Genomic DNA, 27,202 nt, shown 5'->3' on the forward strand with positions numbered 1-27,202 from the left:
CTTCCTTTACATCGTGAATGGTGAAAAGTAAATAATAAAAGAGAATACAGATGGAAATGATACACTTCTTTTAAGATGACATAATAAAAAGTTTATTATTTGCCAATTCACACAAACCCTCTTACGTTTGGTCACAATTTTATTGATTATTTATTTTTATTGTTCTTTTATAAAAGAACCAATTTACTTACTACTGAACAACTGCATGTGTAATTTCCAGCTGCAAGGTTTGCTTTATGTTCTAGTGGCTGATCAAAATTATCAGATCTACCTAGTAAAAAATGAGCAACATGAGAAGGAAATAATAAAAAACTCAGTTCTGAGACAAAGTAAAATCGAGTTTTCAGGAGGGTATTTTGAGTGGTGCTTTAAAATTTTGTAAGACCTCATAAAGCATTAATTAACAGTTTCATACTCAGTGTTTCTTCGTGCAGCTTATTGTTCATGCACACTCAGCCTCACGGTACCTTTAACATCATTTTGAAGTTGTTTGGCCTTGTTCAGCAGTGTCTGACTCTTCTGAAGAGCACTTTGAGCTGCTTCTTTTACTGGAACCTCTGGACCTAAAGCCTGAGAAAACAAAATAACATTTTACAATGCCTTCAGGGAAAACGCCTCCCCACAAGTGGATCTTAGATTGGGACTAGAAACTGCTTTTTAACAAAAAAATGGCCAATTTTTAAGCACACAAGTTTGCATTATTAAATCATTGTTTAACGACAGATTAAGGTGAGTCGAAATTCTCATCGTCACTTATTTCTTTTGTTGCCACCACCTTGTTTTGTGCTTTAACACTTATTTTGAAAAGAAAATTGGATCAATAGCACAAACACAAAAATGAGCATGGTGAATGTATCAACAAGAAAACTGTGCTGAAAATGCTGAATATTCACAAAAAAGGACAAAAACTTCCTGTAGAAATTAAAAGCAACAAATACAACATTAGTGCAAAAACAGATTAAATGGCAAAGATAAACAAACTTGGACAAATGAACCAAAATGGTAAGATAGGGCGGCCAAAAGAACAAATAAAGAACAAAAAAAGAGATTTCAGGTGTGTGTAGTTGTGATACAGTAATAAAAGAGGAAGATGAGAAAGAAGAGGGATGAAGAAGTGCTTTGATCTCTCATCCATGACTAAAGGAGAGCACAAGCTTACATTTGGTTACTGCATTCGGGCACGCACATTATCTTTTGTGCTGAGAGTACACTTTCAGGGTCTGGATGGCTGAAGTGCCTGTATACAGTCTCTGCATTTAAAGTGCATTAGACGAATGTGGACATGGCAGCTTTTAGTCAGGAGTTTTATGCCCATTGCACCATACAGAAAAGACAGTAAAATATGGAAAATGAGTTTTTTCTTCAAACCTAATCAAAGGATGTGAATATGTCCCTGAACTCTTACCAGTGCCAGCGCCTCACTTGCCCTCTGTTTGGCTGCCTTCGCCTCTTTCTCTGCCGCGTCCACGTTGGCTTTAATGTTGCTATAAGCATGGAAGGCAGCTGTTGCGTTGAAGGAGAGGTTTTTAGCTTCAGCCAAAATACTATGAGAAAAGTGATGAGAGGGGAAAAATAAACACTGAAGAAGTGGATAATGATTTCCAGTAACATCCGTTATTCTCAATTTATTTGGCAATTTGATTTTAAACTACTGAAGATGATAAAAATATCAGAACACTTGGAACAATGCCATCACTCATTGCACAAACCAGATATATTTACTACAAGATTTCTTAACTTAGATAATTGCCATTAATAGATGCAATAAACTTGTTACAAAGGCAAAATGATTTCCTAAAACCATTTCATTCTTTTAAAAATAGCTTAAGCTCAGTCAAAAAACAAAGTTATTACCTTCCATATGGACTTAAAAATGCCATGACTTTTAGCCAAATCATCATTTCTGTATTTTATTTCCAGAGCTCTGTTGTGGGTGTAAACCTGTTAAAGATTTGATATGTTTATGATGCATTTACCCATCTAAAATGGTTGCAGAGTCATTCAGCTGTCTGGCGTGCTCCTCTGCCTCGTGCACGTGTTTAGCCAGGTTACCATCACTCAAGCCGCCAGTGAGGTGTCGAACTCTGTCATCCAGCTGATTATGAAGAGGAAGAAGCTCGCTGCCCATTTCTTGCAGCTCCTGTGAACACAAATCTGAAGATCTAAACTGCTGAAGTTGATTTCTGTTAAGCAGCTGCAGCTTATTATGTCTGCTCCGTGTTACACTGTAAGACTATTGCAAATAAATATTTCATTCCATTCATACAATAAAAAGTTATATATATATATTTTTTTTAAACAGTTGCTCATTTTTCTGAAACAAACTGACCTGAGGCAGAAGGTGCCAAAGTTTAAAAAAGAAAAAAAACTTTTAAAAAATTTTGGGGGTTCTGCTGATTATTTCAGTACCTCTAGCTCCTTGTTGATGTTGTCAGACAGATCGTTTGCCTCCTCCAGAAGATTTTCTCCTTCTCCAAGGACCTTCTGTGCTTCCTGTTTCACTGCACTGGCTGTAGATCGCTTCCTCTGCAAGTAAACAAACCTGGATGTGTAACGGCAACACAACAGCAGTATTCTAACATCTGTATGGAAGCCAGAACCAGCAGAGCTTCGTGGTGGAAAATTCAGATTAAATCTTCTTTGACTACATGTTCTTCCTTTGCTTTAAGGAATCAAGACTTTTTTCTACTTCCTAAAAGTAGTCTTGAGCTACATTTTCCCAGGCTTTGTGACTTTTTATATTTAATAAAATATACTTTTTAAAACTTATTTATTGGTGAACGCCTTTAATCCTTTTCAGAAGAATGTCCTTTCAGAGATGAACTTGTGTTGCATCTTCCCAAAAATTAGCAAAAAAATTAAATGAAGTAAAATATCTTTAGGGTTTGTGTCCCTAACAGCTTGGTCCAGAGAAATATAATGTCTTCAGTTTTAGAGTTGTGTTTGTAAATAATGCCAACAGTAGTTTTACAAGAATGAATTTACATTTTTTTCCCCACCACCAGAGAGATCTCCAGAGCGGTTAGTGGAAAACTTGGCATATCTGTGCATACTAAGCTGGTTGTCCAGAAATTATTTTCAGGAAACTGGAACAAAAGATAAAGGCTTAAAACGCTACAGCAGATAAACAGTATCTAAAAGCTGTCCTTAAAAGAAAATGCAAAGGCTTGCCTCAGGGACATAAATTGTTCAGCTGATCCATCTTTGTAGAGTAAACTTGATCTATTTGCTTGGCAAGAATTTTTTCATTATAACACAAAGTGTCGGCTGCAAATTATATTGTTTATAGTGTAAAAGTGTTTGAAAGATTGACATAAAAAACTTGTCTTATAACAAAGTAGTTATTGGAGTAGTAGTTTATGCTGTGAGGTGATTCCAATCACTGAAGATAATAGGAATCCTGGGAATTCACCATTATATGAACTTAATATGACTAATGTGTGCTTTTCATTTTAGTCACTGCATAAAGATTTCTTGAATAAAGCAAAATCATGAAAAAAAGTGAAAAATTGTATTTTCGAACAAGTAAAATTATCTTGTCTAAAGCTTCTTTTGTTTCTGCCCTTGAACCTCCCTTGATGAAAAGTCATATATTAAAGGCTTACAAAGAAAATTAAAAAAAGCAGCCCAAGCTCTATGGATTTGTCACAAGACAGTCCAGACTTGTAACAAATGAGAGCAGGGGTCACTTTAATGTGGCTGTAGCTTTAATGTAATAGTTTAGGTTTCTCCACTGAATAATAAAAACATGCTGCAGAACCTGACACCTTGCTTTCCACACATCTGGGAGACACCTGCTACAGTAGATGTACTCATGGAGCATGACTCGTTTTTATTAACTAACAAGCTACGCTTCCCAACTTTGATACTTTCTATGAGCAATTTTTTTTTATTCAACACCACTTTTTCTACAGGAACAAAACTTTTTCATCTTTCCACTGAGCCAATATTACTGAATGGCATACTATGACAAAATTTGATTTTTTTCCCCACTTTTTATTTAAACTAATAATCATGTCATAAAGCATGCTGTTTAATAACAGTGCTCATATATGTCTGAGTGGCTGCACCTCCAGAAGTGTGAGGTTGGCTCGGTTTTGTTCAGCCAGCGAACCAGCCTGCTTCGTCTTTCCCTGGGCAGAGCGAAGTAAATCCTGAGCCTCCCGGAGCTTCCCCTCGTGATCCGACAGCTTCTCTTTTATCTTGGGAAGCAGACAGGGAGATGGTGTTAATCGCAGTCACTTAGTGAATCTGAAGACAAAAAAAGGATTTCATTACCTCTGCTTTCAAGTCTTCTGTGGCCTGATAGGGGTCACCAAACATTCTTTTGACTTTCTGATACAGCTCCTCTGCTAGACTGGAAAGAGACAAGTGGACTCATGGTTTATCTGTGCATTCAAACTCATTTATACATGTCAATCCTAAATTTCAGAGGGCAGCAGGAGTAACTGATATGTGCGAGTGTAAAAACCAGACGTTGTAACGCAATTACCATTGTTTTATCTACAACCAACTTAAAGGTAGGGAAACTGCATTTTTTGTGAAAGTGCAATGTGAATGCTTACTGCTGAATGACTTTGGAAAAAATTGCTAAAAGATGCTAAAACTGAGTTAAAGAAAAAATCCTAGCTTAAAGTAGCAAATGGCTAACTAAATGTAACAGAATGCTAGCTAAAACAGAAAAAAATCAAAACAGATGCTAAAAAAAAAAAGCTCAAAGGAGCAGAATGCATGCTAAAGCTGGAAATAAAAAACCTTATTTAAAAGCAGCAAAAGGCTAGTATGTTGAAAGAAATGTTTAAAAAAATTGAAGCAATAACAAAAGTTGCAGTTATTTCCTGAATAAGCTGATTGTTTTGATATATGAATGGCTAAAACAACAAAGTATGCAGAAGTACATCATATACTGTATCTAAAAAAAAACACTAAAATAAAAAAACAGAAAAATGGTGTGAATGCTGAATCAGTTTTCACGTAACTGAAAGTTTTCATTAATTGCACTCGAGTATAAAATTATACAAAATCAAATGATTGCTGGAACCTTACTTTCAAAGATTTATATCAGTTAGAATTTAGGATTAGAATAAATGTAGCCATTGATGTTTGACATCCATGTGAACTTTTACTGAGCCTTCTCTCATTGAAAGCATTAGGAAACTGTTTTAAAACCATATGTTTTCAATTAAACTCCTTAATGAGTGTTATTTTTCCAACTTTAACACCATTAATTAGAACAACATGGATCTAGTGTCCTCCAGTTAACATCACTCGGAGGAATAATTCAGAGTTTGAGGATATATGGAATATTATGATTAGATATAATAAAACTTTAATGAACCCTGTGGGGAGCAATGATAAAAAAAAATTTGAAGAAAACAAGGATACAGTTGTTTATTACTCATTTGACTATCCCAACATTGCACTCAAAAAACAGGATTGCTGCATTTTAATATCATGTTGACAAGATGTAATAATAAAAATACACAAATTATACAACTGCCAGCTTTACTTATTTTACCAAGTATTTCTCTTTGTTTTTGTTTTTCCTGCACTGGTTGAAATCTCCCTTAGGGTTCAAATAATCAGAACTGCAGGTCGACTCAGAAGTCATTCAGTGGTTGGGGCCATTTTTCTTTGTCTTAATTTCTCTTATTCTCTCTGCCCATCTGTCAGCTGCTCACCTCTCCATCTCACTGCTTGTTCTTTGAATCTTTATGTGTCTCCCAGTTTCTTTGCCTACGGTGATACTTTTAATTAACTCATGGATCTTGTTAACATTTACTGCTGAAAGAGGGGTGGGGGGGGGGAAGAGCAACGAGGTATGAATGCATTACAGATTCCACTGAACGCCTTAAGAACGAAAGATGAGTGACAGAGTGAGAAACCTCATTGTTAAAACAACATAAAGGCTTTAAGACATCTGTAGCAATCAGACGTCTGCTCACTTCTATGCCAAATGTCTCAAAAGATTAAGAAACGGTGTTTAAAGAAATGCTGATTTTGCATAGAACAGCTTTTTTATAAGAAAATTTTCTACAGAGGTAAAAATACTTAGCAACCAAGTCTGGGGGTTTTACTGCTTTACAAATAATCCTCTCCATTTTATAATTATATACAGAGTTTTAGTCATTTTTGTATGATTACAGCCAAATAGACACTGATGGAAACAACAGTCTGACTCCTGATAAAGTCACTCTGAAACTCACAACATTAGGCAACAAACAGTGCAGACCTCAAGTTTTTACATTGATCTCAAAGGCAAAATTGAGATTAGCAAAAATTAGTGAGGTTTATAAATTATTTATCCATTGCTTTCATGGATTTTGTGATTATATTACTTGCTATTAATTAGAAACGGTCAATAGTTGCACAGACTACATGAGATAAATCTAAATGTTTAAAATGAATAATATACGAGAAATAATGAAAATTTAACTGTTATTTTGACGGAGAGAGAAAACCATTGCAAACATATTGGGATGTTGATATTTTTATTGTTCTATTTTTAAAATTTGTAACTTTATTTGTACCTAAAGTTACAAAAGCCCATCTCCTGAATGTGCTGAATGTTTTGACATATGAATGGCTAAATAGCGCCAATCATGCAGAAGCACTTAAATAGCTAAATAATGTCCAAAAGCAAAACAAAAATCAGGAAAATGTCTAAATGCTGACTCAGCATTCACACAATTATAAATAAAAATAATTTAAAAAAAAGGATCTCGTTTGATTAAAAGAAAATGTTAGTGCTTTTTTTCCCACCTGTCCTTAATTATTTACTATAACCAAAATTATCATCGGTGGCTTATTCTGACTTAACTGCACATTTTCACAAACAAAAACTCGTCTGTTTGCCAAGTTTTCTTAAACAATGTGTGGGAGAGAGCTAAATAACCTCTCCATAGATCTGTATGTGTGTGTGTGTGTGTGTGTATGTTCCTACTCCTCCTCCTCTTCTGCGATGCTTTTCTTCCCTCCCAGCTGCCATTTCCTCATCTCTGCGAGCATGGCCTGGATCTCCTTCTTCATCTCGCTCAGGCTTTTGTCTGGAGTCCCATCTTTCCGAGAGAGGGTCTGGTTCAACTCGGCAGCCTTGGATTGAAGGTCTAAAACACACAGACATACACAGAGAGACAGCTGTGAGATGCTCCCGATGGACAGATTGAGTTCATGTGGTTGCAGTTGTTACACACAATAAGAAAATAATATCTGTTTTACTTATATTTTCTCTGAAATACAACAACACTTTGTTTTCATGAATAGGAAAACAATAGAAACATATGGTTATTAAGACATCGTCAAATATTTTTTGTCTTAAACACCTCTGGTTTGTCTTAATGTTTTGGCAGCACTGGGTAGTGGGACTTTAAAGCACACTGACAGAAAAAAGCTCATTGATTTGAGTGATTGTCAGCTGCTGGCTCTCGAGCCATATCTGTCCCTCAACCATTTCATTTGGTCCACAAAGTAATAAATGAATAACTTATGAACACAGCAGGAGGAAATTCAGCTTGGTGCTGAAATACACTGGTTTGCTTAGCAGGATATGAGATGCACCAATAAGTCAATGGTCTGAAGTTTGACTTCCACATAAAATAAATTTACGTTTCTTGTAAATCTAAATGCAGCTGTGTATGACTACCACAACTTGGTTTTAGTATGTACAAAACCTTTAATTATAGACTAAATCTTCACGTCTATGAGTCTCTACACTCTGCAGGATTTAGTGATCATCATTAGTCATCCGGTTGTAAAGTTTTAGACTGCAACAAGCTGGCAAAAAAGAAAAGTTCTTCCTCACTACAACTTTTTTAGTGAAAGAAACTACAGTGGAAGCCAAAAAATTAAAAGGCTTTTGTTTGTGTGTGTTCTGGGGTTTTTTAGTGCTGCAATGTTGGATGTAAATGTAGATACAGCTTATCATATTGTGATTTTGACTATTTCTTTTCTTTTCACATGACTCTACTCTAATGTACAAAGTTATAAAAGTATTTTATTTATTAGAAAATATAAAACAAACCTTCACAGCTAAATACGTCTTTGGTCTGCCAACTCAAGTTGCTTAAATGATTTTGTATACCTGACTGTTAAACAAGCTAATCAAATATCAGACAGGAAGCAGATCAAATAAAAATCAATGATTAATTTTCATACATTAGTATTCTTCAGTTCTATTGGAACATGTACTGAAGTAAAGTTAAAGGTCTCATTTATTCCTTGTTACAATTCTAACTTGATTAGAACAACAAAAACAAATGCTTGGGTTTACAGAGTAAAGAAACTCCTATAAAAAGTTTAAAACATTAGGAAAGAGGAAAGAAACATACTGACATCGAGCAGAAAGAAATAATTTAACTACAAACAAAAAACAAAGTGTGGTATTTTAGCTAGTTTCAAAAAATGTATTTAAAAAAATCCCACAATCCCAGGAAATTCATTCCAATGCAGAGATTTTAGCAGCTTTGATTCTGCATCGCTTTTATCAAATTAAACTGCACTGGAACGCACCAAGGTTTACTTAAATAAAACAAACTTCCAAAAAATAATAACGAGCAAATGTGTGTGAGCAAAACCCAAACAGGAAGGAAAACAGCAAACACAATCCTGTAAGATGTTGATGCACTGCCTTTAAAAAAAAATAAAATATAAACTTGATATGATTAAAACAAGTTGAAATATATGATAGTTTGTGTGCTGGATTTAGCTCATTTGAAGAGTAAACATGAAGTGATTAAAGCCAAGACGGAAGTAAAACCATCATGCTAATGAACAGCTGTAATGCACGTGTGTGTGTGTGTGTGAACATGCTTATTTGTATGAGTGCATGCGAGTGCATTAATCTGTGTGTGTCGCAGCCATATAATTACATAGTAGGATTTAAAAACCAATTAAACACTTAAAACGTGGATGGAATCATATTCCTATATCCAGCCAACATGAGCGCACACTGTGAGGAAAAGGTGTACAGTATTTTATTGTCTTGTTTTGTGTCTGTGTGTACACTCGTATCGGTGTGTGCACACTGGCAACAGTGTTTGCATATTCAGTGTTTGTTAGTGTGTGTTTCTGATAGGCACTAATTAACTCTCTAATTGCTACTCTCAATCATCCAGTGAGCAACGGCACAAGCTCTTTTACTCGCCTAAACACACGCACGCAAATGCACAAACGCACAATAATCACACCGTGATTAGGCAGAGGGCCAGAGAGCTGCGAGGAACAGCAAGGAGAGGACAGTTTCATCACAGTAAGTCAGAACACGTTGGTTTGGGAACGTTTTTCCTCCCACAAGCCCTATCAAAAATTCATAAAAGTAATAAGAATAAAATCTTTGATCTTCAGTTTTACATGGCGCATATTTATATTTTCTATCACTACAACTAAAGTGACAAAGTTAGAGTTATCCAGGGTGATGTGATTTCAAAGAAAGAAACTTGAAACATTACTGGAGTTTAAAGAGAATCCACGCCTCATTCATAAAACCAGTTCTACTAATAAACTTAATGTTTCGCCAATTTCTACATTTTAAGACTATATTAAGAGAACATGTTTGAAAAATGGTGAATATAACTTTAAAAACAACTTCAGTTCAGGATCTACTTAATGTATCTTCATAAGCATATTAGGTCTGCTAAGTTTCCATGCAACTGATAATTATTGATGCTGGTGCCTGATGAATCTGTCTTTACAGTTCAGAAGCATTTTGCAGCAGCAGCTGGCACCGAGCAGTGGCAGCTGGTCCTTCAGCTGAGGCGTTTTAGGTTTCCCATTAGTGAGGTAACAAGTCATTCTTCTAGTCTTCTTTCAAAAATGCCCATATTTAAATTGTTTAAATACTACCACAAATTCAGAAGGTTTTTGATAAAACTGATGATAATGACAAAGCTTTTATAACAGTGATTATTAGATATCAAGCTTCATATAAATTATTAATTTTGTTAGCTTCATTTGTCCAATTTTATCATTGTACAGCAAATCGTTATGTATTACAAAATGATATTTCCTACTTCAAATTGAATAAAACATGAAATGTGCTTCAGTGACAAGTAAAACAATAGATGGATAAAGAAAAACAAAAAAAGGGTATGTTGGCAGAATTTGGAGGTGGCTACTGGTGGAGAGGTGATCTTTTCTGTTACCTTTGCCTCCAAGCAGTGTGTCCTTGATAAACTGCTCCAGGTCTTCAGCTCGTTTATGGATCCTGTCAGCATCATCCTCCACCTGCTCTCCATCAGCAGACACCTTAGTGGCCTACAAACACACACACACACAAAGACAGCTACATCATAAAATAATAAACAAGTGTTAAATAAATCAACATGTTGATTTCTGTGTAACCAGTAAAAGGGGGAAAATAGAAAAATTAGATCTTGGATGTAAACAGTTGATAGATTAGAACAGCTGACGTGCATTAAAGTTAAACCACTTATATTACCGTGAACACAAGGATGACTTACTGACACAAAAAGAAAATAACCTCACACATTAATGCTCAAAGGACCAGCACACAAGAGATGGATGAATTTTTTGACAGGCATGAAAAACATGCCAATACACTCAATTTAACTCACACACCGAGTGAGAGTGGAGGTAATTACATGTGGTCTTGAGACTTGACAAGACCATGCTATATCATTTTAGCTAGTGTGTGTGTTTGTGAGCAAGAATATATGTGATAGGGTATGGGGGATAGGACTGTTGTCAACAAATGTCAAGGCCTGAATCTGTAAAAGGGTTCATCCTGACAGCCTGAATGTGAGTGTTATTTCTCTCCTCTTGGTTTGTGTAGACCCCTCCACTTAAAAGATGTTTGTCTATTTTGGTTAACTCCCCTCACAGACAAACATGACTCCAAATAATAAAAACATTCAATAAAGACCTAGCATTCCTGAAAGGAATGCATATCACCCACCACCTTTTATGCCAGAGTTTTAAGCTAAGATCATTTGTGTTGAGCTAGCTTGGTGGTCAAAATCCTGAGGCTATGGGTTCAAACCCAGATTGCATCAGGAATTGCATCCAGCGTAAAACAATTACCAATTTAATGTGAGCTTGTTCGCTGTTACGACCACTGTAGAAGGGAGCTGCCAAAAAAATAAATAACAATTGTACACCAAATTAAAGTATAATATCAGTTGACATGAAATTGCCTTTAAAAAGCTCCAAATGGATCCTTTTGATGATAGACAGTATTTTGGAGCTGTGTTGTGCACATTCAGGTGAACAATGATAATCTGCTGGTCAACAGTTGGTGGCAGAAGAGGAAAAATACCAAAGTCTAAAATTGTCTCTGTACAACTTTTGCTCCATGATGAGTTAATGTGAGGTGAAAAAAGCAAGTAAAGACAGTGTTATCCCAAGCTGAAGGGAAAAACCGAAGGATTTGTACCCTGCTGTGTAGCTGGTCCATCTCAATGACCAGTGATCCCAGGTTGGAGTCAGCCAGCTGCAGTAATCTCTCTGGAGCTTTCTGAGGCGACAGCATGTGCTTCAGGAGAGACACAAAAAGATAAAAGAATTAGAAAGAAATCTGACACCATGTGGCCATGGGTAAGGCTTTGGAACTGTTCTGCTACAATTAAAGAAAGAGACAAAGAAAAAAACAAGATTTACAAAGAGAATAAAACAGCCAAAATTGCTGACGATTGTGTCTTTGTTAAGACTAAGTATTTTAATTAAACCATTAATTAAACATTAAACCTCTGGTAGAATATTTAATTTACCTTAAGCTCCTCTGTCATGTTCTCAAAGCGGTACAAAACCTTATAAGGTGGTGGCAGGGGTGTGGTCAGGGTGACTTCAGTGATGATGCGATACAGCCGGTCCATATCACTTATCAACAGACCTGAACACTCATCATCACAGGCTAAAAAAACAAAAAAACACAATTAGGACTGAGGCACAGTGTAATCTCTCTCAGGGTATCTACAGCATGGTGTTATATTTGTGGTGTGTTTAAGTGAACATGTTAGGTCTTTTAAGTATCAAAGTCATAATTTTACAAACTGAGTGTCTTATTTTTCCCTTTTGTGTACAGTATGTTTATATTTGAGTTCACAGATATATCAGTGTGTGACTGTGGAACTTGCTTGTGGTTTTTTTTTTTTTTTTTTTTTTGGATCAGGCATTAGAAAGACACTGCTGCACTGCTGATGCATGAAATCAGTGCAGAGAGGCAAAAGCACCTATTATAAACACACACCGCAAGCTCAAAACACACACCAATGCACATAAACGCACCAGGGCTTTCACCCAGACCCACATCCTTTTTTGGAGAATGTGTGATTTTTTTTTTTCTTTTTTCCCCCCGAACCTGAGGCTGATTTATTGCATAAATTCAAACTTCTGACATGGGAAATCAATGATAAATTAAACAAAAACTGTTTTTAGTTCATCAGTTTCTAACACAATCTGCAGTAAACACACATAAATGTCACGCAGCCTCATGCACACACACACACACACACCAAATGCTGTACATTGTTGGTGTATAGAATTACTTGTCAAATACAAGTTATTCAAGAATCTCACTAATTAATTATTGCAGTCAAAAACATCCACACTATGTGAAAACAGCTTGTCCTAATCACATATAAGACATGATATAAGTGATGTTTGCTTTATTTTTCATTTGCTCTATGTTTGCTTGGGTCCATTATTGTCAAAACAAAACCCAGGGTGTCCATGTGCAAGAATGTTAGAAAAATTACAAATGTAGTTTTCTTTAAGTTTGTTGAAAGAATGATTTAAGATGATCTGGTCATGTTGTAGATCAGCAGTGTCCAATTCTGGTCCTGGAGGGAAACTATCCTGCATGTTTTGGATGTTTCTCTGCTTTGACACACCTGGTTTGAATGTCTGAGTGATTACCAGGCTTTCGTAGAACTTGAAGACCTGCTGAAGACCAGGGAAACATCTAAAACCTGCAGGGTAGTGGCCCTCCAGGACCAGGATTGGACACCACTGTTCTAGATGTTTCCCTGCTCTTCAGCAGGTCTTCAAGTTCAGCAGAAGCCTTTTAATCACTCAGTCATTCTAACCAGGTGTGTAAAGCAGAGATGTTAGTTGTTGTCAACAGTTTTTATTTTAGCTCACAAAGTACATAGTGATTTATTCACTTACTTAAAAAAATACCAATATTGTCTTTCTGAACGTGTTCCATTTTCAACATTACGTTATACTAAGATTACCAGTCTGGCACAGTTTATTTCTGCATAACTCTAACAAACTGGCTTATAAATTAATTAAATCAGAAGACCAAACACCAACAATTGAAACCAATGTTGTTTTGGAAATTCTTATTTTTAAATATTAAAGTTACACATATTTCTAAATATATTGTGAGTTTTAAGTTTTTATAACTTTAATTTGAATGCAATTTGTTCAGTGTGTAACGTTCTGATCCCATTTCTATCCTGCTTCCACCATGATAACTATTCAGAACAAACTACAGAAACTAAAAAACTAATAGAATTAGAGCTTATAGAATTTTGTCAATTTACGTTGATGTATTAAGCAATATACTAAGCTTGTGATACTTCTCGCAAATTTGTTATTCAAGTTAATTTATTAAGACCCGAGTCACCCTCTAGACAGACTCTCATAAGTTACATCTGAATTTAATGAATAAATAATCAGATTTTGAACATCACTTTTCAGATCAATGCAGTGAAAATGTAATAATGCAACAAACTACATGACATCACCTATTAAAAGTCAGCCGCATTTCTTTGCAAATTATGTTACACAGAAAATATGAGAATATTTTCGTATTTCATTCAGTCAAGACTTCCAAGAACCAAAGAGCCAGGTTGTGTCTGAATGGAAGAAAAGCTGTGTGCCATTACTCCTCATGTGAGCAGCAGTTTGACTGCTCCATGGTGTGTAAACCATCAGAAGCAGGACTTGTGATTATGCTTCAGACTCCGAGGCGAGTGGTTTGATGTCAGGGTGCCACTGCAGCACTTCCAGTTTATGAGCACATGTTCTGTGTCTGAACACAAAGACATGAGCAAGCAATTTCCTTACTGACCTGACAGCAGCAATTTTACATCAACCTCTGTCTTACGACCTTTTCTTCCATATTCTCATTCACATGCAAACACTTACCTCTAGACATGCTAATGGCACTAAATTGGCCCTGCCATTATGCTCATATTAGGTATAAATTAGCTCCAACGGCATTGAAATTATTTTTTGAATGACTTGAATCTGACTTCTGCCACGATCTTCTGTCTCCCATGGCAACCAGAGAAAAGGCCTTTGATTTGCATTTCATTGCCAAAATAAAGTAAAAATTACAGCACTGGGCGACACTGTAGATGGGTGAGCCAAAAGAATGACTCAAATAGAGTAAAATGGAAGGAGAAAAAAAAGGTGATTTCATGTAATGTGGCTCCCCCTATGATGCAAAGATGCCTTACAATTGCAAAAGCTTCTGTATTTGGAGGCTAATCTTTAAAAAAAGATTTCAGTTTAAAATGTATACTAATAATTGTGAGCAGATTCCAACCAAGACACTGAATAAAACTTGTTTTTTGGACTGTTACCAAAGCTACAAAGTAATGTAAGAAACCTATGACTACTTAAAACAATCATGATCAGACTATATATATTACAAACTAAGCATCAAACAATGTAAAAAGTGCTCTAATATAAACTTATTTGGATGCAAGGATTTCAACTCCCACTAATAGCTCAATAGCTTCTTTTTTTTATGGATGCACCAGCACTAATACCAGAACTAAGTATATGTCCACAGTTGTGTGTGTAGTTGTATTTAAATGTGTACTGATACCACAGTATCTTATACTACTGTGCAGCAGCATGACTGTCACCTCTCAGTTGAGCAGTCAGATGGTAGAAGAGCAATGTCAGCCATGTAGAGGTAGTTTTTTTTTTTTTTAATTTAGAGTTGGCTGTCATGATCCACACACTTTACCAGTTGGCGGTGGTAATTATATTGCATTATTGTCACCAACTGGTAAAGTTGTTCTCTAACTGGTAAACATCAGTAGAAGAAAAAAAAGGAAGCTGCCGTGTGCAGATATTTCAAATAAAACGACTGTGACAAAAGTAAAGCGAACTACAAATTATGCTCTGCGAAGCTGTCAAGGAGAAATCTAACATTTCACGACTGAACAGACTGTTGCTGTCATGGCTACGTTCTTTCAAAGCAATTGTAAAATAACCGTATAGGTACTCAATGTTGGCAATGAATTTAAATAGTACTTGTACTCTGTTTGAAAAAATAAAAAGTAAAGTGGTAGGTTCTTTTATCAGTGTGCTGCACAGTATAGAAAATGCAATGTCAATGTGCCTTTTTTGTTTCAGCAGGAATGTATTGGTGGTTGGTTACAGTCATATTTTTCTTATTTTGATGGTTTTGAACTCTGGGTGGTAGTTGGTAGCAAAGATGGTGAATGTTAATCTACACTTGATCCACAGATGAAGAGTTTAACTGAGATTAAACAGCTGCAAGCTTCCAGAAAGCTGTTGGATACAAATTAAACATAAAAAAGTGTCACAATGTGGGATCCCACACAAAGAAGCACACAATCAACCTGGAATCCATCTAAACTTCCAGGAAAAGCTCATTTTGCTTAAACTAGCTCTGTACTTCACCATTTACCTGCTTAACACTCAACATTAAAAAACGCTCCAGATAGAAAAATGAAACACACTTTAAAAACAAATAACAACAAAATAAAAGGTGTGTTAGTCTTACAGAGGATTCCAGACGGTCCACACACATGCCTTTCCATGCACTGGTCACACGAAATCCCTGAGGCCCCAACCCTGCAACGGCATTGGCCCGTTACAGGGTCACATGGTCCAGGCAACGCCCCCCACAGGGAACACTTACACTCCTCACAACGGCCACCTGGCGTCCTCGGGTTACCGTGGTAACCAGTGGCACACCTAAAGAAAAGGAGTCACGTGAAAAGATATGCACCTAACCAAAACATTCATACAAGCAAAAACGATTTCAGACCCCACCAGACACCGCGCCATCTACAGTGGAGTGAAAAAGACCGAGTCATGTTTTCTTCTAAACTTTGAGTGCATACCAATATTACACCTAATTCAGGCCAAACAAAGATAACCTTAAAGTCTTACAAAAATTTTTTAAGATGTCACTTTTTATTTAATCCATTAAGCTGATTTTTTTCCTTTGGCTCTATTTATAGTTCAGACTAAAGCTCAACATTATGGTTTTTCCAATACACACTTCCAGGAAAAAGCAAAATACTGTCGAGTGTCATAAAGTTAAGTGACTCAACAAGTAGTCCTCAAAATGCTTTAATAATTTGTCTGGAATCATCCTGTGGCCAGTTCAAATAATTTAAAATAAGAAATGATAGAGTTGCAGCCATTTTGAACAAACCTGTGGCAGCCATCTTGAATAAGGTTAACTTCATAGGTTAATCAGCTGCAGATATACATCTAGAGATTACATTTTGAGTGTTTCTTTAAAATTTGTCCGATGGTTCATGAAGTATTTTGTCGATAGACAGACAAACATGCACACATGGACTTACATACAAAAGGACAATAACATTATTGCCCACCTTTCATGGTGGCAAATGAAAACAAACCTAGAAACCTAAAAACAGTTGTTGGCTGATCATTACAACTGAAAAATTTTTGGAATCCTATTCAATATAGCCTGCTACAGTTAATCAATATTAGCCCAGTCAAACATGGTGAAAACTCAGTCAATTTCACATATATTGAGCTTTAATTTAGTGAGGTAGTAACTGAGTCACCTTCAACACTATGTATTGCACAACCATCTTTACAAGAATGTAGCATAAGATGTGGTTGTTTTGGCAGCCATTGTGAAATAAAACTGTCATGAAAGGCATTCCTTCATGGTATGATAGGCCTTTAATCTTACTGATAATTGTGATATTCTAGTTTTTTGTTGTTGTAGGGTTTTTTAGTGCACATATCTCACCTTTCACAGTATTTCCCTTCATATCCCTCAGGACAGGCAGTACAACGGTAGTCATCATATCCCTCGGCTACGCAGGTTGGGCTAAAACTAGACAAAGAATAAATTAACACAGGAAGAATTTCAATTTTAAAAAATTTTAAATTTCAAGTAGACAGTGTGTAAAACAAATACCAGAATACTAATCGAAATAAGTAAACAGATTATTCTTAAAAATACTTTCAAATTGTGGTAAAAAACAAGCCAAAAGAAAAGCATGTTTACTTGTTCCCTGGATTGGTAAGAGGACAGGCGCAAGGTTTACAGTCGTGAGAAAAACCTCGGACCACACCGTAGAATCCCGGAGCACAAAGTTCACAATGATCTCCCTCTGTGTTGTCTTGACAGTTCTACAAAAAAAAAAAAAAAACTTATATGAAGACACTATTTCATTCTATAACTCCTTGAAAATTATGATGAAATTGTGCACAACATTTTTATCATCCAGTAAAATTTTAGCTGTGTGATTGGTTGTACAAGTACAAAAAATATCACTGACTAGAACGAAAGACATTTAGCTCTTTCATCCCAGAAAGCTAAATGTCAAAACAAATGTCAAACAAGAAGATCTACAGTTCTTAATGCTTCATTTGTTACTGAGACAGAAACTTTTAGGAGTTTTCAGAAGAACAAAAAAGAGAAACATTTGCTGTTGAGATTTTAAGCAGGTTTTAAATGCTTCAAATCTTACTGACTTTACAAACACTTCTGTGCTTTATTTAACTGTTCTACAATGGTCTTTTTTAATAACACAGACATGGTCATTGCTTATTAATCAGTACTGAATACACTTATTGGAGGGAGCAGGGAAGAGACTGGCACCATTGGTTGACTTGTCAACATCAGAGAGGTAAAAAATCACGACTAACTGCTTTTATGTCAGTTTTCCATCACATTTTATAAAAAACATTGTTTCTTAATTGCTGTGCTTGCCTTTGAGATGAGCAATTTACAGCTTCATACTGAAATGTTTGACCACATATTGACAGAAAGGTCATTTTAGTTTTATTCAAATCTCTTTTTTAAAAAAAACTACTCATCTTGACCTTTCTTATTTCCCAGAGGCAGATGAAAACAGTGACTTTCTTTGATTGAGCAGTTATAATCTTTGCATACACACTCACAAAGATGCCGAGAAAAGCCCAGTGTGAGCCCAGCTGCTTTTAAAGAGCAGCGCATCTCCACTGTCACAGCAAGGAGCAGATTCTCCATTTCTCTTTACAATCTGGTTCTCAATTATTCACAGTGTAAACTTTCATCTGGCCTCGACTGTTTTGAACAGGAAGCACATCCATCCACAGACAGTAATGAGGTTCAGTCTCCCTCCTGTATTATGAGGCGTTTTAAGAATGTGCACACCACTAACCAGGCAGAGCTTAGCTCACAGGTAGGATTTCACAGCAAGTCTTTAATAAAACTACTTTTTTCACAAGTGCTCATATTACTGGCAGAAATTGTAACCTGTTATTAAAACTGCAAACCAGGACAAACATATCAAAATATTTATATTTGCAAGATTTCACTTTTTCTTTGACTTCTTTCTGACAAACAATGTCTATCTTCAAAAACACTAAAATAATAAAAAATACAGCAAGTTTTCCTAACTCTTAAGAGCCAATAATTACACAATGCTCAGCAACACAAACGATAACACAATGCTTCCAACACACAATGAACTCAGACAATTTAAACAATCCTCTACTGTACACAAATTTATTGCTCTCCCTTCATATCCCCAAGGCTCATCTTACGTGTTCGACTTGTTTGTCGAAATTGGGAACCCGAATCTTTACAACAGGAAGTTGTCTCTTAACGAGGCAAGTCATTTCCATTAACTTCCTGAGTTTCTCGTTACTGCTAATTACCACAGAAACAAACTCGTTTAGTGCTTTCAATTTAGCCTGCTCGACTAGAAAATGCTAATGATGTTGTTATGGAAAACAAGATCAGAATGGGCAGGGAAAAAAAATGGCTGGGAGGCAAAGTAAGAAAGAAATAAAACAAGTGGGAGGAAGGACGAAGAACGAAAGAAACAAATTACTACGAGAAAATCTAAACAGAAGTAAAGAGAATGAGAAAGGAGGCAATGGAGAAATTGACAAAGGGGGGTGTTAATGAAAAAAAAGCATATAGACTAAAGAAAAGAAGAGAAATGTATTGAATATAATACCATATAAAAAAAAATATTAGGTAAGTGGATTAAAAAAAAAAGAGTAAAAGAGGGGAACAGAGAAATGTGAGATAAATTTACAGAAAAGTAACGACAACCAGAAAGGCCATATTTCAAAACAAACATAAAACACCATCACGCATAATTAAGCACAACTTCTGTCGACCAAGTGTGAATACCAAAGATGCTGGAAGACAGTTCTTATAAAATCTGACAAATAAAGCTAAATGCTTTCCATCTTAATGGTCAGGAGGGGTGCAATGGTTGCAACAACACTTTTTGTGTTGGAGTCAGTGAGAAAATGAACCTAAACTCAATAATTACCTTGACAAATTGTTTTCTTACAACTTCATAAATTTAAGTGCTAGTTTCAGGCCTTCTGCAAAACACTGGGGTGTTTATTTTGTGAACTGCAGTCTCATTTAGAGTAAAATAGCATCATGTTTTCCTAATTTTTATGACCAATAGGATATGTTCACTTTTTATACGTGGTCTCCCGTTTGGAACACAACAGGAAAAATTAGGGCAATTTTCCAACAGCCTGAGTCAGACTTGACTGTGTCGGTGCTAACTTAAGTTTCCATGAGTTTCCTGGGTGCTAATTGAAATGCAGTAGTATTTTAACTGGATTAATACACAAAATCTGGAAGCTAATACACAATCAAAGCAATGACACTACTCTTCTCTCTTGCAACTTCTCAGATTCTGTTAATTGCAATAAATAAATTCTTAAGTAGGAATGTAGCTTTAGGTCATATCTAAAAGAAATAAAATTATAAAACATGTGGCTTAGCCAGGTGGTTGTTAATTATTGCCTGGCTAATTACACTATCTGACATCCTTCCCAATGCGCACTCACACACTTTTTCGACATTCTTTCCTTGAAAAACCCGACATATGGCTCTGTCTCCAGCGACAGAGAGCTCCTCACACACTCATTTACCTGGCATATGGATGTCTCAGGGTCACAAGTGGAAGAGTGCCCACTGCACTGACACTGAACACAGCTGCCCATGCCAGCAGCGGTGGGCACTCTGGATGCTGGGACGGATATCTGCGACCCAGAACGAAGACGGTAGAAACCTGCAGCACATTCCTGCACAGACACAAGAAAAAACAAACATTAGATATTTAGAAAATAGTAAAATCAGAAGCACAATCAGATCCAGCTTTGATTGATGATTTGTTTCGGGAGTGTGATATTGAAATGCATCCCTAAACACACGCAGGCGTGGACCCACATAATTATCACTCATGGTCACTTCACCAGGCAACAGTTGACTGCTCTCCGTTTCACACACATACACACAATTAAGAGTTATTCACTTCAGTAACTTTTGAACACACAACCACTTTTGCATACAGATCAGTTCATACACACACAGACATGCAAGGTAACTCTCTCCCCCTCTCCTGTTCAGTAATAATTAATGGAGTCCATTTAAAGAGCCATCTGTTCCCTCTGCTAGCACTAAACGCCCGTTTAAAAATACTTTATTAGCAACGACGGTAGCTACAAATAGAAGAGCCATCTGTCAGCTGAGCCCTCTATGACCTGAACATTTTAAGTTTAGCTGCAGTTTACTGCTTAGCTTCTATTTGGCTTTTTCCCCCGAACAGTATATTTATGAGCAGTTAAACTTTTATTCAGACTGCTCTGCATACAAAGTAACAAAGTGAGACATTGAAAAGTATAGTAACAAGTTTTGAGGAAAACACTGTTCCTCTAAGATTAATAATAAAACCTAAATGGCTGCTGTTCAGAAGAATCACTCAGAAGTGTAGTGTCTGTGTGTCAGAAGCCGTCTCCATAAAATCCTCATTAAACTTCTATATGAGGCTTAAAGGAAAGAGCAAAACAAGGCTGAAGGTCAATTGCTTTGACAAAAAAAATATCAGAATTGAGAGGAGATGCTCAGTGAGAATTAAACCAGGTAAAATGAATTCAAAATTAAAAACATAACTGAGGCTTAGAAGTGTAAATATAAATTGGAAACTTGTGGAACATCACTGAAAGTCGAGTCCAAGTCCTCCAGGTTTCACTCAGTGTCACAGCAGAAATGAGTACTTGATGCTCGCAGAACTACAAACACTTGTGTTTATGTTGATGCAGTGCCTTGTACTTACATAGGTGTAAAAAAACCATCCTCATATCCAACAGTTTCAAAAATGTCAGACTTGCACAATGTTTCAGTCACTTGCCATCTACAGAAGCTGCTTAGATGGGCTGGAGTTCTAATAAAACACCCTTTGAAAAAGTTTGGATATTGTGTTTTGATGCGTGTATATGTGCACGTACTATAATTCTGTGCATACCTCACAGGAGAGTCCAGAGTATCCAGCTGGACAGTCACACTTTTCTATCTGATAGGCTTTCTCATTTTCTTCCACTGGAAATCCTGCCTCTGCCACAGTTAAACTGATCTCTGAAATACTGAAAGATGAAGGACAAAAATTTATTTGGACAACACAAAAAGAAAGCCAACATTACAATGGGGTTTTCTTTGGGATTCTTCTTTTTTAAGGACATTTGGAAAATCTAAAAATCTAAAGTGAGGATGTATAACACACAGAAGAGGCTACGTTGATTATTAGCAGCAGAAGTGAACAGTTTCATTATCATAGCTTAGAACACAAGCAAAAAGTTTTCTCTGAAGACATCCTTAATTCAGCTGTCACATTTCCCATCTAACAGCGAGGCACACTTTATGGAGGTGCATGAAACTGTGTGTGTGGTGTGTTTCTGTGTTTTACCGGCTATGTCTCATCAAGTTGCCATGTGACGCCTTAATTAGAATGTAGTCCACATAGAACAAAATGTCCATGAAGTCCTCTCGAGTCATAGAGCGACCATCTGCGTACTTCCACTCGTGCTTTACACACAAACACACACTTTTAAAGACTCTGACAAATTATTTAGTGCAACAAATCCTGTCTGCATGGCAGAGTCTGGCTGAGGTAAAATACAGACTATATTCTGCTTTCATTTCCTTATAAGCTGAAAAAACTTTGACCTTAAACACTTTTCATGCTTTCTTCTTAACGTTCAGCCTATTGTACCTCTGTCATGTCGATCTCGTGGCGGGTGAGCTGTCCGATCTGAAGTCCTTGGATGTGGCGTGTCAGCACGACATTGTGGTTTGGACCACCTTTAATAATAACCTGAGGCTCATAAGAGGAAGGACCAGTTTCATCTCTGGCTTCAAAGTAAACGGCATATTTCAGCTGCCCACCATATGCTGTGATCTAAAGGGAGACAGTAGAAAACAATCACCTGGACTGAATGGATTTAAATTCAAGCCACTGGAAATTGATTGGATGCAAAAGGTTTATAACAAAAACACTCTAGCTTAGACCTACCAGCAGTCTAAATTAGCTGCTAATGACAAGAAATAATCATATATGAACAGGAGCATTAACCTAACCAAAGCATTTGTTTCACCAGAACTCGAAATAAGCTTCTTATTGAAAAATATGTTCTGGGTTTTGTTCCAAAAATATCTGGTATAAATTAGGTGGTAATGATCAACTGATTTGGATGCAAGTTGTAGAAATTGCCCGAATTTAGCTTCAGCTTTTTAACTTTTTCTACTTGTGTCAAACATTTCTCTATATAAAATGAAGGCTTCCCAAACTGCTGGGCAAAACTTGCTTTCTTAAGTCATCATCAAAATCTTTTCTCCTAGTTTGCACAAACATGAAAACATCTGTTTTTACAAAGCTGCTCATGTTTGCTTATCAATAAAAAAACTACTTTATTTGATTTGTAGCATCTGGAGGCTACTTACCCTCTTAATTACTATGAAAGCATTAAAGCGGACTTAGTTCTTCAGCCATTGCTTCTGCATTTTGACTTTGTTAAATGACTGAAACATGCCTCATCCTGATGTTAGTCAACTAATTGTAATACCTATAAATATCATGTATCGTGAACACAAGGACAGTGCTTTTACCATAGAGCCTGTGAACTGCTCTGGTAGTTTCCAGTAGTAGGGTTCAGACAGAGTTGTTGTGACCAGATCTGCATGGACCAGGATCTCGGGGTGCTGGAAGCTGACTCCGGTCCTCCTCTCTATGGTGTTGGACTTGTCCACCAAGGGAAGAACGGTCTGCTCTGGCCTTAGAGTTAACTACAATCCAACAAGGAAAGTATTACTGAATAAAACACCAAATATTCAGATATTTTCTTTGCTGTAGAGCAGATGTATTGCATATTAAATCAAAACCAACTCAAAAAATTACTTTTAGTTTTGGACCCATAAAAAACAAATCATACAACTATTGCTTGTTTAATTTAATGTATTTTTTTAAAATAAATATTTCACGTTTTCTTTAGCTTTCTTTAGTCTGTGTAGTAACATGCTTTAAGAGGCACTGAGTAATATTAGAGTTTGTACAATGACCTCAAACGTTTCTCTTTAACAAAGAAAACCACTCTGCTGAAAGGGTGGAGAACTGCGGTTTAAACAAAAGATGTCACAAACATTTTGAAAAACAGACAGAACGTTTCCTTTGAAACTGTTGTTGCACAAGTACAAAAGTTAGTTCAAGTGTTAAACGAATCAAAGGTCAGTCTGGAACATGGCTTTTATTAAAATCCATTTTACTGGCTATTCATTTCAACAAATCACTCAAATCACACCGAGCAGGTCTTTTTGTTTTAAACATTCTAGGTATGAGGATCGGCATTTTATTTAACAGAAAATAACCTTTATATTTCACAGGAATCTAATGTCACTTATTAACATTTTTGGCTATGCTCAAATATTTTTTAATAGAACAAAATGCTTGAAATACCAGCTTTAATAAACTCAATAAACAAAACATTTAGTTTGTTTTTTCACAAGTTTCAAAAAAGCATAAAGTGATTTTCCGACTTGTTTTTTTTTTTTTCCATGATGGCGATGCTGTTCAGTCACTGAAATGCAGCACTAAAGAAAACAGTAAAACCTTGGTCAGCATTTATAGAGAAAAAAGTAAGTTTGAGTCAGAGCAAAGGTTGAGTCTAAGTTGTTTTATATTTATATCATCAGTCATTCACAGCGTACCACTTCTGTTTGGATATTACTTCAATCTTATAGTGGCAGTCTCTCTCTTGCTATGCCATCAATGCTGAATACCATTTGAATTATTACTGGCATTTTGGAGAAAAACTGAGCCCTTCTTTCTATTTCCCTCCATCTCTCATTTTGTGTGTTGATATTTCAATACTGCTTGAATAATATCAGGGTTTATTATTGACTGTGGGTTGTGGCTCAGCGGACTAATTTAAAAATAGATTCATCTGCCCAAGCCCAGAACTCTGACACTGTCTTGTGTTGGTATGTGGATGTTGTGTGAATAATATCTGAGGCATTATGGGAGGACGCTTTTCGGTTGAGAGAACAGAATCTCAGTCTTAAAAGTTACTTTAGCTTGGTAATACTGGTTGTTTCATAAAGATAATCGCAAAATCGAACACTGCTTATTCCCGTCTTTAATACATTCAATTCCTCACGTATATTCCCTCGCTAAATCAGCTCAATCAAAAACAAGTTTAGTTCTGTGTTAAGATACGATTCTTATTTGAGCTCTGAAAGGAAATGGAGAACCTTCCTCCCCACCAAACATTACTATATGTCCTTTTTCCTCTTTTTCTTGTTTAAGGAGAAAACGTGTCTGTACGTATATGTTGTTCTGCACCAACTTCCATGTTATCCCGTGTAATGTGAGTTAATGTGTATGTGGGCTGTTTGTATAGTGAGTGTATGAAGTCTAGATATGGTAAGAGTGTGTGTGTGTGTGTGTGTTTGTGTGTGTGTTTTCCCACTCCACTTGGTGTAATCTCACGATTCAGTGGTTTAGAGAAAATCTCCCTCTTTTCAATAAACTTTCGTTTTTTTATGTATTTCTCTGACCAGTTCTCCCTCCCCGAATCTCGCTCTGTCAACAATAAATGAAGTGAATGCTTGTTGATCAAATGAAGCCTCTCCATTCGAATGGTTCTCTCAGAAACAGCAGTTTATGGCTCAAAGAAACTATTTCCCCAATGAAAGATGGTTACTTAAAATACTCAGTCGGTAACGAACACTTGTCCATACATCCACGCACTTCTGTTTTTGTTTCATGCAATATGGAAATGTGTATAGATTTAGATTATTTTAATTACAATACACAGGAATCATTTAAACCATTTGAAAAACAACTTCGTAGTGCATCTGGAAAAAAAATTAAAGGGTGGCTTACATTTTAAAAGTCCAGCTTTAAAAAAGGCATATAGTTTAAATATTTTAAAAACAAAATAATAGTGCATTTTTTAAATTGTAGATATAGCTATTGTTATATTATACATGTTTTTTTGGTGCGAAAAAGGATTCCATATCCATATCTGATTCGGCTCAAAGTCATTAAAACAAACTCTAATAGTACTGTGGTCATTTAAACATTATGTCAAACATCTCAGAAGACATCAAGGGTTGCTTAAGAATCCTTTTTTTCTCAACAGGAAACTCTTAAGCAATAAAAATAATTAAAAGGTGTGTACTCACCCTCATCCTTACAAGTCCTTGTGCCTCTGTGCAGGAGTGGGTCAGTCCGTAACAATAACATTTGCTGCAGCCTAGTGGATTTTTCACAGATAATCCAAATGTGTCTAATTTACAGCGATCGCAGTTGTGCCCTTCCACGTTTTCCTGCAAGACACAGAAAGGCAGACAGTATATTAAGGAATACTCTGTGCCAATATCTGACATTAAATTTTTCATTGAGACCCTTTTTCTACATTTCTTCTTGAGACTGGTTGGGAATGTAGGACAAAAGTACGCTTAGGAAGCATCGTCTTGTAGGACACGAGTAGATACCTTATAAGATTGAATATTTTAGCTAGAATGTTCATCTTGTGAATTTCCCCTCTGGGAATGGATAAATTATCTACCCTAATTAGGTGCTGCTAATGTGTTTACATTAATAAAACAAATGTAATCTTGTAAGTGCAAAAGAAATAATCGCTTTCTACTAAAATACACCACAATAAAGTTTACACATTAAGCCTTATAGACACACACACATTAATATATTTTATACATTGCAGCAACAGTAACAAATTATCTTGCCAAAATGTTCGAGCTGCAAAAAAAGGCTTGACTATTGTTAAGTATACAAATAAAAAAAAACTGATGCTATTTTGTCTCATCTTGTTACAAAAGTGCTTGTCTGATCCCAGAGCAGTTCAAAAGTGATTTGTTATTTGTCAATAATTACGCTACCTGCATGTCTCAGACACGTCTTTGCTCCAAAACACATCATTTAAAAGAAGGAATTGCCTGTACTTCTTGTCATCAGGTTCTACAGAAACCTACAACTTTAACAGAAATAATGAAGGCAGCAAGTATTTATAATTTAATTTGGTTGTGTGAGAACAATGTAGTTCTTTAAAAACAATGCTCAAACTTCACAACTGAATAAAAATACAAACAAAAACACAGTTTTTGGTAATCTCATACTCAAGTCTTGGACAAACAGATTTTAGCAGACGTTTTCCTCATCTTCCAGGTCTTCAGCATAAAAACTAAAGGTTAGTGTAGATGAGTTAGACTGAGGTTTGAATCCTCCTCTTTTAACCTTATTTTCTTCTAGCTGCGTTGGCTATATATGTATATATGTTGGCCCATTATGTTATTTATTGAAATTTGATGCATTTTCATCTACTCGTGTCTCTATTCTGCATCCATCAGCAATAAAATCCATTTAAAGCAACTGATATGCTTGAATCAGCCTGGTATGCTTTTCAAAATTTCCTCCAACAATTCCACAGAAATTCTTAACTTTATTCATTTTGGTCAGAATTTTATTTATTTTCATGTAGTACCTAAAGACAACACAAAAATTCAGATAAAGTATGACAGAGTTTCCTTAGGCGCTCGTATAGACTTTGTCATTATTGTGGAGGGCCACTATCCTGCATGTTTTAGTTGTTTCTCTGCTCTTCACGCTCTGCAGAAGCCTGTTAATCACTCAGGTGTGTCACAGCAGAGAAACACCTAAAACATGCAGCAAAT

The 27,202-nt window shown here is 36.1% G+C and overlaps 1 protein-coding gene across 10 annotated transcripts in view; it reads right to left on the minus strand.

Moving 5' to 3' along the window:
- Window positions 1-27,202, minus strand: part of lama2 (laminin, alpha 2) — a 151,084-nt gene that overhangs the window by 23,357 nt on the left and 100,525 nt on the right. For 8 of the 10 annotated variants that reach the window (XM_017411917.2, XM_017411915.2, XM_037981485.1 and 5 more), the window contains 19 exons: window positions 25,694-25,837; window positions 23,120-23,296; window positions 22,227-22,412; window positions 21,921-22,039; window positions 21,483-21,600; window positions 20,110-20,262; window positions 17,222-17,346; window positions 16,961-17,047; window positions 15,728-15,921; window positions 11,724-11,866; window positions 11,390-11,488; window positions 10,140-10,251; window positions 6,944-7,106; window positions 4,279-4,357; window positions 4,071-4,202; window positions 2,410-2,526; window positions 1,977-2,140; window positions 1,406-1,544; window positions 468-570 (listed from right to left, as the gene is read on the minus strand). In XM_017411917.2, the coding sequence (XP_017267406.1) occupies window positions 468-570; window positions 1,406-1,544; window positions 1,977-2,140; window positions 2,410-2,526; window positions 4,071-4,202; window positions 4,279-4,357; window positions 6,944-7,106; window positions 10,140-10,251; window positions 11,390-11,488; window positions 11,724-11,866; window positions 15,728-15,921; window positions 16,961-17,047; window positions 17,222-17,346; window positions 20,110-20,262; window positions 21,483-21,600; window positions 21,921-22,039; window positions 22,227-22,412; window positions 23,120-23,296; window positions 25,694-25,837 (2,554 nt within the window). The remainder of the gene's footprint in view (window positions 1-467; window positions 571-1,405; window positions 1,545-1,976; window positions 2,141-2,409; window positions 2,527-4,070; window positions 4,203-4,278; window positions 4,358-6,943; window positions 7,107-10,139; window positions 10,252-11,389; window positions 11,489-11,723; window positions 11,867-15,727; window positions 15,922-16,960; window positions 17,048-17,221; window positions 17,347-20,109; window positions 20,263-21,482; window positions 21,601-21,920; window positions 22,040-22,226; window positions 22,413-23,119; window positions 23,297-25,693; window positions 25,838-27,202) is intronic. The other 2 variants (XM_017411919.2, XM_017411918.2) reach the window with 1 other exon arrangement.

The sequence above is a fragment of the Kryptolebias marmoratus genome, linkage group LG19, assembly GCF_001649575.2.
Source record: "Kryptolebias marmoratus isolate JLee-2015 linkage group LG19, ASM164957v2, whole genome shotgun sequence".
Lineage (NCBI taxonomy): Eukaryota > Metazoa > Chordata > Actinopteri > Cyprinodontiformes > Rivulidae > Kryptolebias > Kryptolebias marmoratus.